At 49.9% G+C, this 14,822-nt stretch overlaps 1 protein-coding gene across 3 annotated transcripts in view; it reads right to left on the bottom strand.

Annotated features, from left to right (window-relative positions):
- Positions 1 to 14,822, bottom strand: part of LOC119285494 (protein SUPPRESSOR OF QUENCHING 1, chloroplastic-like) — a 30,093-nt gene that overhangs the window by 13,193 nt on the left and 2,078 nt on the right. For 2 of the 3 annotated variants that reach the window (XM_037564784.1, XM_037564782.1), the window contains exons 2-13: positions 14,402 to 14,502; positions 14,259 to 14,315; positions 14,089 to 14,183; positions 13,580 to 13,679; positions 12,249 to 12,307; positions 11,320 to 11,447; positions 10,904 to 11,036; positions 10,552 to 10,639; positions 8,982 to 9,060; positions 8,533 to 8,593; positions 8,342 to 8,417; positions 6,920 to 7,030 (exon numbers count right to left, since the gene is read on the bottom strand). In XM_037564784.1, coding sequence (XP_037420681.1) covers positions 6,920 to 7,030; positions 8,342 to 8,417; positions 8,533 to 8,593; positions 8,982 to 9,060; positions 10,552 to 10,639; positions 10,904 to 11,036; positions 11,320 to 11,447; positions 12,249 to 12,307; positions 13,580 to 13,679; positions 14,089 to 14,183; positions 14,259 to 14,315; positions 14,402 to 14,502 — 1,088 coding nt within the window. The remainder of the gene's footprint in view (positions 1 to 6,919; positions 7,031 to 8,341; positions 8,418 to 8,532; positions 8,594 to 8,981; positions 9,061 to 10,551; positions 10,640 to 10,903; positions 11,037 to 11,319; positions 11,448 to 12,248; positions 12,308 to 13,579; positions 13,680 to 14,088; positions 14,184 to 14,258; positions 14,316 to 14,401; positions 14,503 to 14,822) is intronic. The other variant, XM_037564783.1, reaches the window with a different exon arrangement.

Here is a 14,822-nt window from a genome sequence, read left to right on the forward strand (position 1 = left end):
GCCATGGCGACCCCCAGTGCTGACCCTACCGACCGCCGGGCGACCCCCTCCGACGACCGCGTGTCCCTTGGCGGCCGCTGGTCCGACTCGGAGGGCGAGTCCTCGACGCGCTCGTACAGCGATGTCGCACGCTCCCCGCCGGCCGCCCCCACGCCGCATGCGCTCCCAACCCCCGCTCATGCCGCTGCCACAGCTAGGCAGCCTGCCGCGAGTCGCCTCGGCCCCCGCTCCGAGGTTTTCCGCGCCCCTGGCGGCGTCCAGGTCGACGCGGAAGGCTACCAGCTTCCGCGGCGTCGGAATCGCCAGGAGGCCGTGCCTTCCCCTCCTCAGCCCCGACGACGCAGCCCCTCGCCGGAGGAGGTCGCCGGCCTCTGCTTCCGCTGTTTGGACCACCGTCATCGGGTGCAGGACTGCACCAACGACGTCCGCTGCCGCCGCTGCCTCGAGTCCGGCCACGAGTCGCGCGCCTGCGACGCCCGGCGCCGGGAAGACTCCCGGGCCGACTCCGGCCGCTCGGGCCCTGCTGTTCGCGGGGCTGCGCCTCGGGCCACAACGCCGTCGCCGCCACCACCTGCTGCTCCGGTGGTCCGCGCTCCCTTGGCTCCCGCCCCCGCACCGGTGCGGGTCATCATGTCGCACTCGGTTGAGATGGAGGAGGCCGAGGTGGTTCTCACCCGCGCGATGGTGGCCTCCATTACTGGCAACAGGCCACCCGTGTCCGCTGCCGAGGTCGCCGACGTGCTCATCTCCCTCGAGCTCGTCGACGGTGACTTCACAGTTCACGTCCATCACCCCGAAGATTTTCTGATCCTCTTCAACTCGCGCTCGACCATGGATCGCCTCAACGGTGATCACTTCATCCGCTCCCCGCGGTTCTCCCTCTCCGTGCGACCCTGGAGCAAGCTGGCTCATGCGGGCTCCGGCCAGTTCGAGCACCGCGTCGAGCTTGAGCTCCAGGGCATCCCTGCTCAGGCATGGCACCTCTCGACGGCCGAGCATATTCTTGAGGAGAGCTGCTGGATTGAGAGACTCCACCCCGGCACGCGTTCTAGGGCTGATTTGGCCGTCTTCCGGCTGGCGGGGCGCACGCATGATCCTGCCAACATCCGCCGCGCCGCCATCCTGGAAATCGTGGAACAGATCCCCGCGCGCGTGGGCTCGGAGGCGCCTGCCATCCGGACCCTCACCTACCCGATTTCCATCGCGCTGGCCCGTGCGGAGAGGATCGGCGCCCCAGCTCCCCGTGCTGGCGCTGGCGACGGACCGGCCGGCGGTGGCGCCGGTGATGGCGACGGCCCTGCTCGTGGCAGGGGCCCTGGCCGTGCGCGTCGCCGCGGCCGCAAGCGTCGACGCTCGGAGGCGCCGCCGGCCGGCCGGGCTGATGGCATGGCTGTCGACTCCCTGGGGTGGCGGGTTGGGAACCGCGCTGCGCACATCGACGGTTTGTCCGTCGCGTCTGCATGGCCCACGCCGCCCTCCGCGGTTGCGCCGCCGTTCGTACACCGTCGCGGCTGGGCCATAGAGTCCTGGCCTGGGCAGCGTGGTCAGCTGGAGCAGCAGCGCGATCAGCATCGCCCCACCAACATGCGTGGCCGCGCCAGAAAAGGGAGGCGCAAAAGAAAGCCAAAGCAAGCTTTGGCGGTGGCCCAGGCGGGCAGGGCCTCTGTTGCTGCAGGAGATGACAGAGATGCGCGAAGGACGCCTGTCGGTGGCCCCCCGCCTGGCCCCTCGGCTGCTCCAATCCCCAGCGTGGAGCCAGGCCACGGACCAAGTGGCACGCCCCCATTCGCGGAGAACACTCCGGAAGGATCCCGAGATTTGAATCTCACACCATCGGATGCCCCCGAGGAGGATTGTATGGGCCCTGGTTCTGATGCTCCTGATCCGAGGAATTGTCGGGATCTGCCCGATATGCGCGTGGGACCAGCCTCACAGCCTGTGTCGGCCTGCTTGTCGGGGCAAAGCGGCGTCTCGCCTGCACCCCCACCTGACGACGGCCCTGTCCCCGCTGACCGGTCCTCCGGGCCCCATGCGCGCGTCGTGGGTGGAGGAGAGGAGCGCCCCACCTCGTCCCCCCAGGCCAAGGCCTCTCTACCGCCCCAGGCCCAGCCCATTGAGGACACTGGGCTCTCGCCCCAGGTGACTATTCTGCAGAGGCCACAAAGCCCGATCACCGCAACGGGACTCAACTTGGAGGCCCGCACGCCTGCGAGGGCCCAACTGGGGACGAATCTGCCTGCTGCCGAGCGCTTCGCATCCCCGCCGATCACCATGCGCCGTTCCCGCGCCCGTCCCGCTGCGCCAAGCTCCCTAACGTTGGGGGAATTTCTGGCCGCCGCCACCAAGCACATCGATGCGGCCCTGCCGACGCCTGGGAGGAGGCTGCGCAGGCCCCTGAACTTCTCCCCCCGTCACGGCCGCTCGGCTGCCACTGCCCGCCCGGCGGCGGCGCCACCCACTGCCGAGAGACGTGCGCAGGTCCAAATCCTGCGCACCCTGGGGATCATTGGGACGAATCAGAAGATAACCCCCGCCGAGATGAAGGCCTACGATGGCATGTTTGCGATGCCCATCCCGCTCCAGGTGCTCAAGGCCATGGCCGCGTTGGTCGACCGCGAGATCCCAGCATGCCTATCCTGCCCGCCGATCGCGCCAGCACATGTCGAGGTCGCCTGCACATCCTAGGCGGCTCCTGCCCGCTCCCCGTGATCCACTTTCCATGGATCACGGCCTTAAGATTGCTGTATGGAATGTGTGCGGCCTGAATTCGCGGAGCCGGCGCACCGCCATTCGCTCGCTGTTGGATACCACCGCTGCCTCCATTGTGTGCTTGCAGGAAACTAAGATGGAGTTGCTTTGTTCGTCTGTTGTTCTTGACACCCTTGGTTCAGAGTTTGATGACTACACATACCTCCCGGCTCTTGGCACGCGGGGCGGCATCTTACTGGCTTGGAAGAGCAGGGTCGTGACTATCACGGACCCGTTGTTCACCACGAATGCCCTCTCGGCCAAAGTGGCCACGGCCTCGGGCATCCCTTGGTGGCTCTCTGTAGTGTATGGACCCCAGGACGACGCGGACAAAATTGCGTTCATGCTTGAGCTGCGGGAGATTCGTGCGGCCTGTCCCGAGCCTTGGATGCTTTGCGGAGACTTCAACCTCATCCTGCGCGACGTGGACAAGAACAACGGTAACTTAAATCGTCGTATGATGGGCAGATTCCGTCGCCTCGTCAATGACCTTGCGCTTAAGGAGGTCTACCTCAACGGGCGTCGCTTCACGTGGTCGAACGAGCAGTCCCCTCCCACTCTTGTGCACCTGGATCGTGTGCTCTGCACCTCGGACTGCACCTCGGACTGGGAGGATGCTCACGGCGAATGTCACCTTCGCTGCCTTGCGTCGGTCATCTCGGACCACTCCCCCCTGCTGCTGGACTGCTCCCCCATGCTCACGGCGCATAGACGTTTTCATTTTGAGGACTTCTGGTTGAGGCTTGATGGGTTCCACGACACGGTGGCTGCAGCTTGGGGCTCGGTCCATGACCCTGACCCCTTCCATCGATTGATGTTGCGCTTCCAGGCCACGGCGCGCAGGCTCACAAGCTGGAGTGCCAAGAAGACAGGCAGTATTCGCGACAAGTTGGCCATTTCTCGTGAGCTCATATCGCGCTTTGACAAGGCCCAGGAGGATCGAGCTCTCACTCCGGAGGAGGATTGGCTGCGAAAGCGCCTCAAGGTCTCGTACCTTGGCCTCACTTCGTTGGAGCGCACCATCGCCAGGCAGCGCGCCCGCATCGCCACGCTCAAGGACGGCGACGCTAGCACGGGATTCTTCCACCGGCAATGCTCCTTTCGCCGTCAGAAGAATCGAATCTTCAGCCTGGCCGTGGATGGGCACACGCTCACCGACCAGGACGCGATGGCGCAGGCTGCTTTCGAGCACTTTGGCGAGATCCTGGGCACGGCCGCCGACCGCGACCTTACGCTCAACCTGGAGGGGCTCATTGAGCCTTGTGATCTGGCGAGCCTGGACGCTCCCTTCAGCGTGGAGGGGGTTTGGGACGCGATCAAGCGCCTCCCCGCTCGCAAGGCACCTGGGCCTGATGGCTTCACTGCGGAGTTCCTGCGAGCTTGCTGGACCATCGTTCGACAGGACCTTATGGATGTCTTCCAGCAACTGTTCGAGATGCGGGGCCGTGGCTTTGGCAAGCTCAACCAAGCCCTCATGACCCTTCTGCCCAAGCGCGCCGACGCCCAGCAGCTCCGCAACTACCGCCCGATCTGCTTGATCCATATCATGGCCAAGATATTCACCAAGGTCCTGTCTCTGCGGCTTGCCCCCAGATTGGATAGCCTGGTCAGTCGCAACCAGAACGCGTTCATCACCGGCCGGAGCCTCCATGATATCTTCATCCTCGTGAGGCAATCTCTCAAATTGTTGCACCAACTCGGAGCTCCGCGGATCATGCTCAAGCTCGACCTCACGCGCGCCTTTGACTCCATATCTTGGCCATTCCTCTATGAGGTTTTGCGCCAATATGGGTTCGGGGACAGATTTCGGGAATGGCTTGCGATCCTGCTTTCGACGTCCAGCACCCGTGTCATGATGAACGGCGGGCCAGGCCCCCCGATCTGGCACCGTTGTGGCCTGCGCCAAGGCGACTCCATGTCCCCCCAGCTGTTCATTCTCGCTGTGGACACGCTTGGGCGGTTGATGCGCCGAGCGCTCGATGCCGGCATTCTGCAGCAGTTGCACCCCCGACGCCCAATCCCGGCGATCTCCCTCTATGCTGACGATGTGATGCTATTCTGTCATGCCACGCCGGAGGACACTGCTGCCATCAAGGGTATCTTGACCCTGTTCGGCAAAGCGAGCGGGCTGCTGGTTAACTATGCGAAGAGCTCTGCCACCGTCCTGCACGGTGACATGCAGGGACAAGAGGTGATCGCCCAATTGGGTTGCCCGGTGGTGCAGCTCCCCATCACTTATCTGGGCATCCCGTTGTCGACGCGACGGCCTTCCGCCGCCCAGTTGCAGCCCCTCGTTGATACGGTGGCTGCCCGGCTTCCTACCTGGAAGGCGTGGCTCATGAACAAAGCCGGGTGTCTTGCCCTTGTCAAATCGGTCCTCAACGCAATACCAGTGCACCAGCTGCTCGCGTTCGCTCCCCCGAAGAAGACGCTCAAACAATTGGCGAAGATCCAGCGAGGCTTCTTGTGGGCTGGGCGGGCCGTGGCCAACGGTGGCCATTGCCATGTCAACTGGAGCCGTGTGTGCCGTCCTATCGCGTATGGTGGGCTGGGAGTCCGAGACCTGGAGCGCGCTGGCCTCGCGCTACGATTGTGATGGCTCTGGTTCGCCCGCGTCGATCCAGACCGTGCCTGACAAGGTCTCGATCTGCAGTTCTCTCACGAGGAGCGCGCGCTCTTCTTTGCCTCCACTACCATGATCATTGGAAGTGGCTCGACGGTGCTTTTTTGGGAAGATCGCTGGATTGGCGGGCAGTCTGTAGGTGAGATAGCTCCCCTACTCCACCAATGCATTCCCAAACATCGACGCAAGGCCAGGACGGTGGCTGAAGGGCTGGCGGGTAACTCTTGGGCACATGATATTCAAGGGGTCTTGGGTCTGCACGAGATCGGACAATACTTACTGCTATGGCAGGCTGTGTGCCACACCATCCTGACGAACGAGCCGGATCGCCTGCTCTAGAGGTGGACCACCAATGGCACCTACTCGGCGCGCTCATGTTATGCGGCCAGTTTCCAGGGATCCACGCGGTGCCATTCTTGGAAGTTGGTATGGAAGAGTTGGGCGCCTCCACGAGTAAAAATTTTCCATTGGCTCGCCGACCAGGATCGCTGCTGGACTGCTGAGAGGCTCGCGCGACGTGGCTTGCAGCATCACCCTCGATGCCTCCTTTGCGACCAGGCCGTGGAAACTATCCAGCACCTGCTGCTGACCTGCCCCTTTGCACGTCAGACCTGGCACATTGTCCTTGATTGGTTGATTATTCCGGTCCAAATCCCCGATCAGGAGCACACGGTCACGGAGTGGTGGCTGGGCGCGAAAGAGCTCGCGCCGCCGGCGCATCGGAAGGCCCTCAAATCCATCGCGCTTCTTGTGCCCTGGATGCTCTGGAAGCACAGGAACGCCTGTGTCTTCGACAACGCCACGCCATCCATCGAATCACTAGTGGTTAGGATCAAGGACGAGGCCCGGTGTTGGGCTGAAGCAGGAGCCCAGGGACTTCGGGTTGTTCTGCCCACAACCTGGGATGTCCACTGATTTTGTGCTTTTCTTTGTACTGCTCACCTCCTAGGAGGATTGGTCTACCTTTTCCATGAAATGAAATGCAAAGGTCCTTTGCGTTTTCTCGAAAAAAAAAACACTTAAAACTTAATTGCATCATGATCAGCTAAGCAGTAAGGTGTCATGAGTTGTGCCGATAATAATGCCAGAGCAGGTGTGACAAATTTTCAGATAATACATACGCGCAAGTACAACGTTAGAAATAAGGAACACCAGATAACAGTAGCTGCATGAGGAGAGGGCTGTACTAACAACTTCACGAGTTAACACTTTTATGGTAGCGAACTCTAATACAGTGCAGTTTACAACTCAATCAGAAGACCTACAGTATGAAATTATAGGAAGCCTTTCAGTTTCAAAACTAATGATTACGATGTGATCAAAGTACTGAAAATAGCAAGGTGAACCAAAAAGCGGCAAATTTCTGATAATAGATAACATAAAGAGTATACATGTCAAGGCTCACATCACCCAAATACCAAAGTTGCTGTGTTAGAAATCATATCAGGATTCACAGCTTCTAAAACCTGCACTTCTGTATTACGACCTGAACTAGTAATCTAAATATCATTTCTTGCACAACATGTGAAGACAAAAGCAGAAGCTCACAGGTTTATCTTTATACTTCTTCTCTATAAACTCCAGGTCTGGCAAGACATGCATGCAGTTGATGCAGCAGTATGTCCAAAAATCCAACACGACTACTCTTCCTTTTAAATCCTGCATTTTGCATAGGAATTATTTCAATATTATTGTCGCAGTTCCAGAGGCCTAAACCCCATGGTAGGAAAATAATTTATCGTGTTTAAAGAAAAATGAAATTAACTCATCTGAAACAGATGCCTTATCTGGAGCAAGAGGAAGGAATGCTACCACTAACAGTAACTACAACAAGTTGACTAAGTACAGATAAGTCTATTGCTTACAGCAAAACTGACACTTGAGTCAGTCAAACTGCAGCTAGATTGAAGATTTTGTATCCAAATTAATACACATCTCTCATTTCTACAACCCTTTTAGTTCTGTAGGTGCATAAGATCTTAAAACATACTGGGGCTGCAGAAACTATCTGAAAGACTACTACTAAGATGACAAGCATAAATAGTCAAGGTTCCCCGGATAGGATACATCGCTGCAATTCCATACTGAAAAATTACACTCGTCAAGAAAAAAAATGTTAAATTTTTCATCACAGTGAAGTGCCAAACATATGTTTCGCTGCAACTGGTTCTGTTGGCAGTGTCCCTAGCAAACATGTTATGATGTTCAGCAAGTTTTACACAACTGTCAGTAATCTTTAATCGATTGTTTGCTCACCAAAATTGCATATGCACCAAAGTTTGAACATCATCAATGGAGCTTTCTGACCTTGAATAGGCGTATATTGGTTTAACTTTTTTTTCATGGCAGATTAGAGAAACTCAGATTGACATTACTGCCTATCTTAACCCAGCTATTTGGCAGATACTCCCTCCGTTCCAAATTACTCGTCGTGGTTTTAGTTCAAATTTGAACTAAAACCACGACGAGTAAATTGGAACGGAGGGAGTAGTTCGCAAGCTGTGACTTTGTGGTACGCAATATTAGGATTTCTAACTATAACTGAAGAGACATTAAAGATTGCAATAGCATGTCAACAGTTACCAAGGTATATTTGTTTGGACCTGTGACTGAAAGAGCAAATATCCTGTAACAGACTTGACACTTTCGCAAATGAAGTATATATTGTAATCCCAGGTTTCTAACAAACAGGTCCAGACACGACATTGTCACTGGCAATATAGCTGACAATCAGACCACAGAAACAAGCTGTTTGCTCCAAATCCATTCCACCCCTTTCATGTTTTGCATTTATGTTTCATATTCAATTGGATAAAGAATTATAGCCAAACATGTGACAATGTGAGTAGGTGATATTTAGATAAAGACTACCATGAAAACTGAAAGATCCAATAGGAGAAAATCTGGAACATGTGGTACTGTAGCAAAGTTGCAGCTACTGAGAATAACCTAAAATGGGTTCAAAATTACTCTTCCAAACTGAAGTGGGGCTGTATTCAACCAGTCGAGCTTTCTTGGGAACTCAGGTACGTAAGTGGCAGAGCCCCTATAGAAAATTTTGGAAGTGTGTAAGCGTTACTTTAAACATGTTCAGCCATGAAGCACATTCTAGCATTACAGGCCTGGAAAATTGAAGAATATGCAGGTAGCCAGTTACCTACCCAGTTTCAAAATCAGCTAAATACTTCTTTATTTGCTGAACTCTTGATGACAGTGATTCTCCTACAAAAACAGCGCAGAGAGATCAACATAACATAGCAACAGATTTCCCAGTTGCAAGAGAAAGATGAGACCAAATCAACAGCTAGTTTTTGGATCTAACGTCTTCCAAGCTAGTTTCGATCATATTTCTACGTGCTGCAAAAAAACATTGGATTTGCTACAGTAAAAGCTGGCATGACCAGTCTAACTGCCTAAGATGACACCATGATGTTATGTGAGATGGGGTCTGAAACTACTTGAGAGCAAATCTGGCGTAATGGCTCATGGTCTTATTTTTGTCAAAGTTGACTAGGTTCATCAGTTATACTTGAACGAGACTTCAAAGTACTTTCTTTAATCACTAATGGACTTGCAAATCCCATATGTGGTTGAATATTTGTGTGCTTACCTTCATTAGTTGCAAAAATTGAACTGTTCCCACCCGTAAGAAAATTAAGCAGACCTTTAGGAGATGCGAACTGCATTGCCTGAATAAATTAAACGAAACCGACAAATTAATCAAAAAGAAACACTTCCTGCCTGAAAGAATTTACTCATGGCAAGTGTACAATTGTGCACAATGAAGCAGAAACTTCAAGATGCAGCATAAACTGTAGAAATTGATATGGAAGAAATAGAACTGCAATATGAATCAGTGCTTCCTTCATATGGATCAACAAAACTGTTGTTATTTTACTACTAGAAACTTTGGAATGGACCCTCGACCCAGAAGCCAACACCACAAATCTATTAGGTTTATTCGACTAGTGTTAGCTATTGACATGCAAGGCAACGTTGCTAAACCTACTAAATCCCCAGCAGCGGGAGGAGAGGCCATCGATCGGATCCAGGAGAGTACCTCGTGTCACACCGTGCAGAAAATGGAGGAGCCGGTGAGGTGCGCCACCGTCTTCTCAGACTGGTAGCAAAGCACACAACTTGCCTGTTGCAGACCACGCCGAGCTAGCCTCTCCGTGGTCCAGCAGTGATCCTGGCAGGCGAGCACATGAAGAACTTGGCCCTAAGGGGACACCAAGATTTCCAGTTTGAGCTTCAGGAGCTCAAACCGACCACCCTGAAGTAAGGAATCGTAGCAGCTCTTAAACGTGTACTGGCCGTCGGGCGTCCAATGCCACAGAAGGACATCCGGCGAATTAGATAGCTGCACCCTGCGCACCAACCACCAGACCTGGACCTACTGCCACAAGGCTAGGGGGTTAAAATCCTCCCTGATGCCCGTGATCCAGCGATCGTCGGGCAAGGCATCTTGGACGGTTCGGCATTTCTAGTGCACCCTAAGACCAAAAGCAGGAGATCAGGTGTAATCTGCAAAATGGTTCTACCGTCAAGCCAGCAATCCTCCCAGAAGAGGGTGGAGCCCCATCACCAACCGATGAATGCCCATCTTGGTGGATGCAGCAAACACCTCCCGCTAATCCTAGGAAAATTGCAAGTCCAAACCCCTCCAAGGGCGGAGTGGGTCAGTGTGCATCCTCCACAGCCAATGAACCATGAGGCTGACCGCCGCCCTAAGTCCGGAGCACCCAAGCCTCCAGTCTGAGGGACTGGCACACCCTATAACAACTAACGTAACAGTGGGCGCCCTGCTCATCCAGAACCCTGCAAGGTTTTGTCGACCTGCTTCTGCACCTCCTTGTACATGCTTAGGACCAACAACTAGTGTAGAGGCATGGTGGCCAGGACCGACTTGACCAGGGTGAGGCGCTACGGCTTCGTCATCACGGATATACACAAATTAAATCAAGACAGAAAAGCATGAAACAAGGTAAGTAGTTGGATGTGATAGTGAAAGTAGTGTTTTCATTATTTCAAAGAGAACAGAAAATGCATACTATTTTCAGCTATATTTAGAGCCCTTAAACATATTTGCTGACGGCAAAAAGAAGGGTAAAATGTGACTCAGAACTTCTACAACAACGACTGAGGACAGGTGGCAGTGTACTAGTATACAATAGTACCTTCCAATTTCCGATTGTAAAGAAAAGACATGAAAAAGCTATTCCAAGACTTCCATATCTTAATATATCCCGACGAGAACCCAACAACCTGCAGAATTTCTTCTCTGGATGTCAATCAATTATGTGTTAAGTATAGTTACTATGAACTGCATTTCTCTGAACATGCGAAAGACCATTCTATTGAGGATAGTGAATAACCCCTATGGGAATTCTATAATGAGACAGATTCAGTGTAAAATGTGCATTCCTAGAAAAAGATTTCAAATAAGCTGCAAGTTAAGTACTTGCAGATAATAGCAAAGCTTAGCTTCTACAAATAAGCACTAAGCTTCTTTGCAGAAACAGACCTTACCCTTGGTCTTTCGAACTTGAAGAGTTTGTATTCTCAACAGATTCAGCATTAGTTGCTCCATTCAGAATTTCAGGAGAAGCATTTCCTAAGGAACTAATATTCTCGGTATTTTCTGTCCGTTCATCTGCATCAACTTTCTTTTAATCAGTACTAAGTACACTGATACAACAACAACAAATAGCGTTCCGGGGTCAATGAAACAGAAAATTGGCATATGACAAAGTTCCTGCATGGACCAATTCAAGAAACCCAACGAATACCATTAAGATTCAAGAAAACCACACAGGATATTATTCATTGAAGTTGATAGAACAAAACAAGTGAATTTTGCGCACAAGATACACAGGTTTTTCTTTCCGGTTTCTCCTACAAGAGATGTATTATTAAAGTAAATCGATTATGCATGAACTACATACTGTGGGAAGCATTAGAACCACCATACAGGATGTCATTAATTGAAATATCTCCAATGTCTTTTCTGATGAACACAGGACTGGCTTGTTGTAATGCATCTTCATCTAGAGAAGTCGTCACAGCAATACATCTGCAAGATGTGTAACCAGAACAACTATTTAATGTAATAAAAATTTCACATTGGTGCATCTGCACAGTTAAACTGAAATTGCATCACATATTTGAATTGCATGGGTTCACGGGCACACTGAAAACAAATAGTACCAACTAAGATATGGTGATCATTACAGGCAAATCTCTTTTTTGTAAGAATAACACAAGTGATTCATGACTATAGAATCAATATTTACTGGTCAAATGCCACACGGCTCATGGAAATAATTGATAGAACAGAGTAGCTACTTTGGATGTCAAGAAAGACCATCTGACTCATTAATTGCCTTATGAGAAAATAAGGCTTCAAAGAACTTAAGCACCGCTATCATTGTCAGGGTGGTCATGTAATGCTGCATATATGAGGGCATGTACAAAGGAATGCCATCAGCTGTCTATAAGAGATGCCACATCCCACATATGATCTTTTATAAGGTTGAAAAAAGAGAACGCGTATAGAGAATGAGGCCCTCTGTTTGCCCATATTCTCATAGACAGCTTACATATGCATTTCGTATGTCATACACGCACTATCTGTATCACCCGCCCACAACGTGTGGCACTACATATAGAGCACTTATAGACAGATCATTGTACATTTGTCTCTGATTTATGTTATAGATGATATGAATCATACAATAGTAATATTAGTACATGCCAGCATTTATGCAAGTCCATGGTAAAAGATTTACTACAATTGACTAAAAATATTCGGATTTGTGCAGTATGACCAAAATAAGCCAGACAATAAACAGAGGGATAAGAACGCAATACAGACCGTATTTCCGCAGCTTTCGCAGCTTGAACTCCAGCAAGCGCATCTTCTATCACGATGCACTGGTACAATATCACATATTCAAAACTTCATATGCAAAGTAAATGAAAAACTACAGAAGGGGTATACCAAGTATTTAAGAACTAAAATCTCAAAAGTAGGATGGTTGCTTGCATATCGAACAAGCATTTATTCATTGTAAATTTGGAACAAGCACACCAATAGGACACAAAGCAGCACATACCAACACTAGTGGCATCAACCACGCGACCATAATAACAAGAAAAAATCAATGAAAACTATCCTAACCTAAGACCAAAACAAGAGAACAAAATTATCAAATCCTGCTAAGTGTGCCAGGGGGTCTTGTATGCAGTGGCAGGAGGCAAAGCCCCTTAGCCCTGGCCAGGGAACAGAACTGTCAAATACTGCGATACTAATGCTAAAAATAGAAGCATATTCAGCCTTCCCCAGTTCATACAATGAATAGAGCAGCTCGTAGTGACGAAACTCTCCACATAAGAGTGAAAACCAAGTGGTGGAACAGCATTCAACATTAGATTTAACCCCTTCTGCCTTGCCTCCGGGCATGTACCAACTAAACATCCCAGTTATCATTCGTCACGTCCAATTACCCAAAACTATCCACACTTAAGCCACAGAAGTATATAATTATGGCCACAAGTAGTGAATTGCCTGATGATGATTCAAGCGGTCACTTAGGAAAATGGCTATGTGATGTACATGGACGACTTTGTAGTATTAAACTATAACTTCTCTTTGTTATCTAAAAATACAAAAAAGCTACGGAACAACAAAACTTAACAAAACTAGGGTGTTAGCAGTGGCGAATCTAGCATGACAATGGAGGGTAGGCTTTAAACATCAAGTTAGTAAGCCTAATTAGCAAATGCATTGCAATTGTTGCATGTAAAACACCAGAATATACTTGTCAAGTGATGTGGTTAGCTGAAATAGGATTTTGGAGGGTAGGCTTAAGCCTATTGACCCCCCCCCCCCTAGTGGAATCGTCACTGGGCATTAGGGAGGGAAAAGGAGGATTAGAAGAAAAAGTAAATATAATTCTAGCATTCTGCTCCTGTGTTTTTGATCTAGGATATCCATATACCAAGAGGTTTATTTATGATCTCCATAGAAATCCATCTACTGACAAATCTCCATGTAAGCAGCAATGGATATAGATCAGCATGGTTGCAGATTTACCAAAGTCACTCGATTGAACCCAGCATGTATATATTTTCCACAGCCAGAAGACCACAATTTTTTTAACGCATCATAAAAGGGTTGTGCATGTGATTTGCAAGATAAATTACCTCATCTGTGTCAACACCTAAGTTCTTAGATGCTGCAAGGAATATGTCTGGAGCAGGCTTTAAATTTTCAAAAGCATCAGCGGAAACAATAGCATCAAATCTGAAATTTGGAAAAGGTTCATCAACACCAAGTAGCAAATGTACGAAAGGATAAAAATGAATTCAATTGTCAATCTTCAGATTTATCTGAAGTCAGTAAAAACTGTTCAGAGCAAGTTTAAAATAGCCTTGGTCATACTTGCTGCAGACTATGATTTACACTTTCCAAATTAAATGAAGCTCTAAAGTGGTAAAGCAATTGATGCATTAACCAATAAAGAAATTGAAATCATGAAATTCTAGGATGCAAGGAAAATTTTGAAAATTTATAGGCTCAGCTCTACTGAGGCAGTACCAACATAGTAGCAACAAAAAATTCAGTGTCATTGCTCTAATACAATTATGAGATTCAAAACTCGATAGAAGTTTATGAACATGGTCTTGGAATTCAAATAAAAGGAGACACTTACAGCGATACAGGCAAACCAGCAGCCGCCAGATTTGCGTCAACCTTAACCCTATCAGCGCTAGATGCAACAGCGACCTTCAGACCTGCGTTTTTGCACTATACTGACAAAGCAATAATCACTTCCTAAAACCATTACGCTAACACAAATCTGAATTCAAGCACTGCAAATACCTCCATGATGAGTTCCAGAGCCCCTGGGAACCCAATTCCAGAATTTGGTTTAGCATACTGCAGAAAAGAACATAATATTTTAGCATGGTGCAATCAAACTGAAATGGAGAATAGACGAAAAAGATTGCACAGCAAATTTAAACCTTGTCAAGGTATATCTCAAAAAAGCGCTTCTTGGCGCTTTCAGTACTGAAATCTTTCACTCCTTTCACCCTGGCAACACCTCCAAGGAAATTGGCCTCACCTAAATCATTTTTATCCACATTGGAAGGAAGCAAAAAAGATGAAGCTGATAATAACTCCTTTATTGTACAACTCAGATCATGCAAAAAAGTAACGAGAGAATAAAATGTACATAATTAAATGCTTGATAATTAGTATCATGTCCACCAATGCAGGGATAGGTGAAACATTTAGGACCCTGATAAGTGCCACACGTGTGGCACGAACACATGGCAACTCCGAACGTTTTTTATGGCAAGTTTAGTGACGCGGGGATGGCAACTTTAATTGTCAAGCATGGCAACTTCTTTTCAGATGGCAAGTTTCAGTTTTTGTGTGTGT

This window comes from Triticum dicoccoides, chromosome 4A, assembly GCF_002162155.2.
Source record: "Triticum dicoccoides isolate Atlit2015 ecotype Zavitan chromosome 4A, WEW_v2.0, whole genome shotgun sequence".
In the NCBI taxonomy this organism is placed as follows: Eukaryota; Viridiplantae; Streptophyta; class Magnoliopsida; order Poales; family Poaceae; genus Triticum; species Triticum dicoccoides.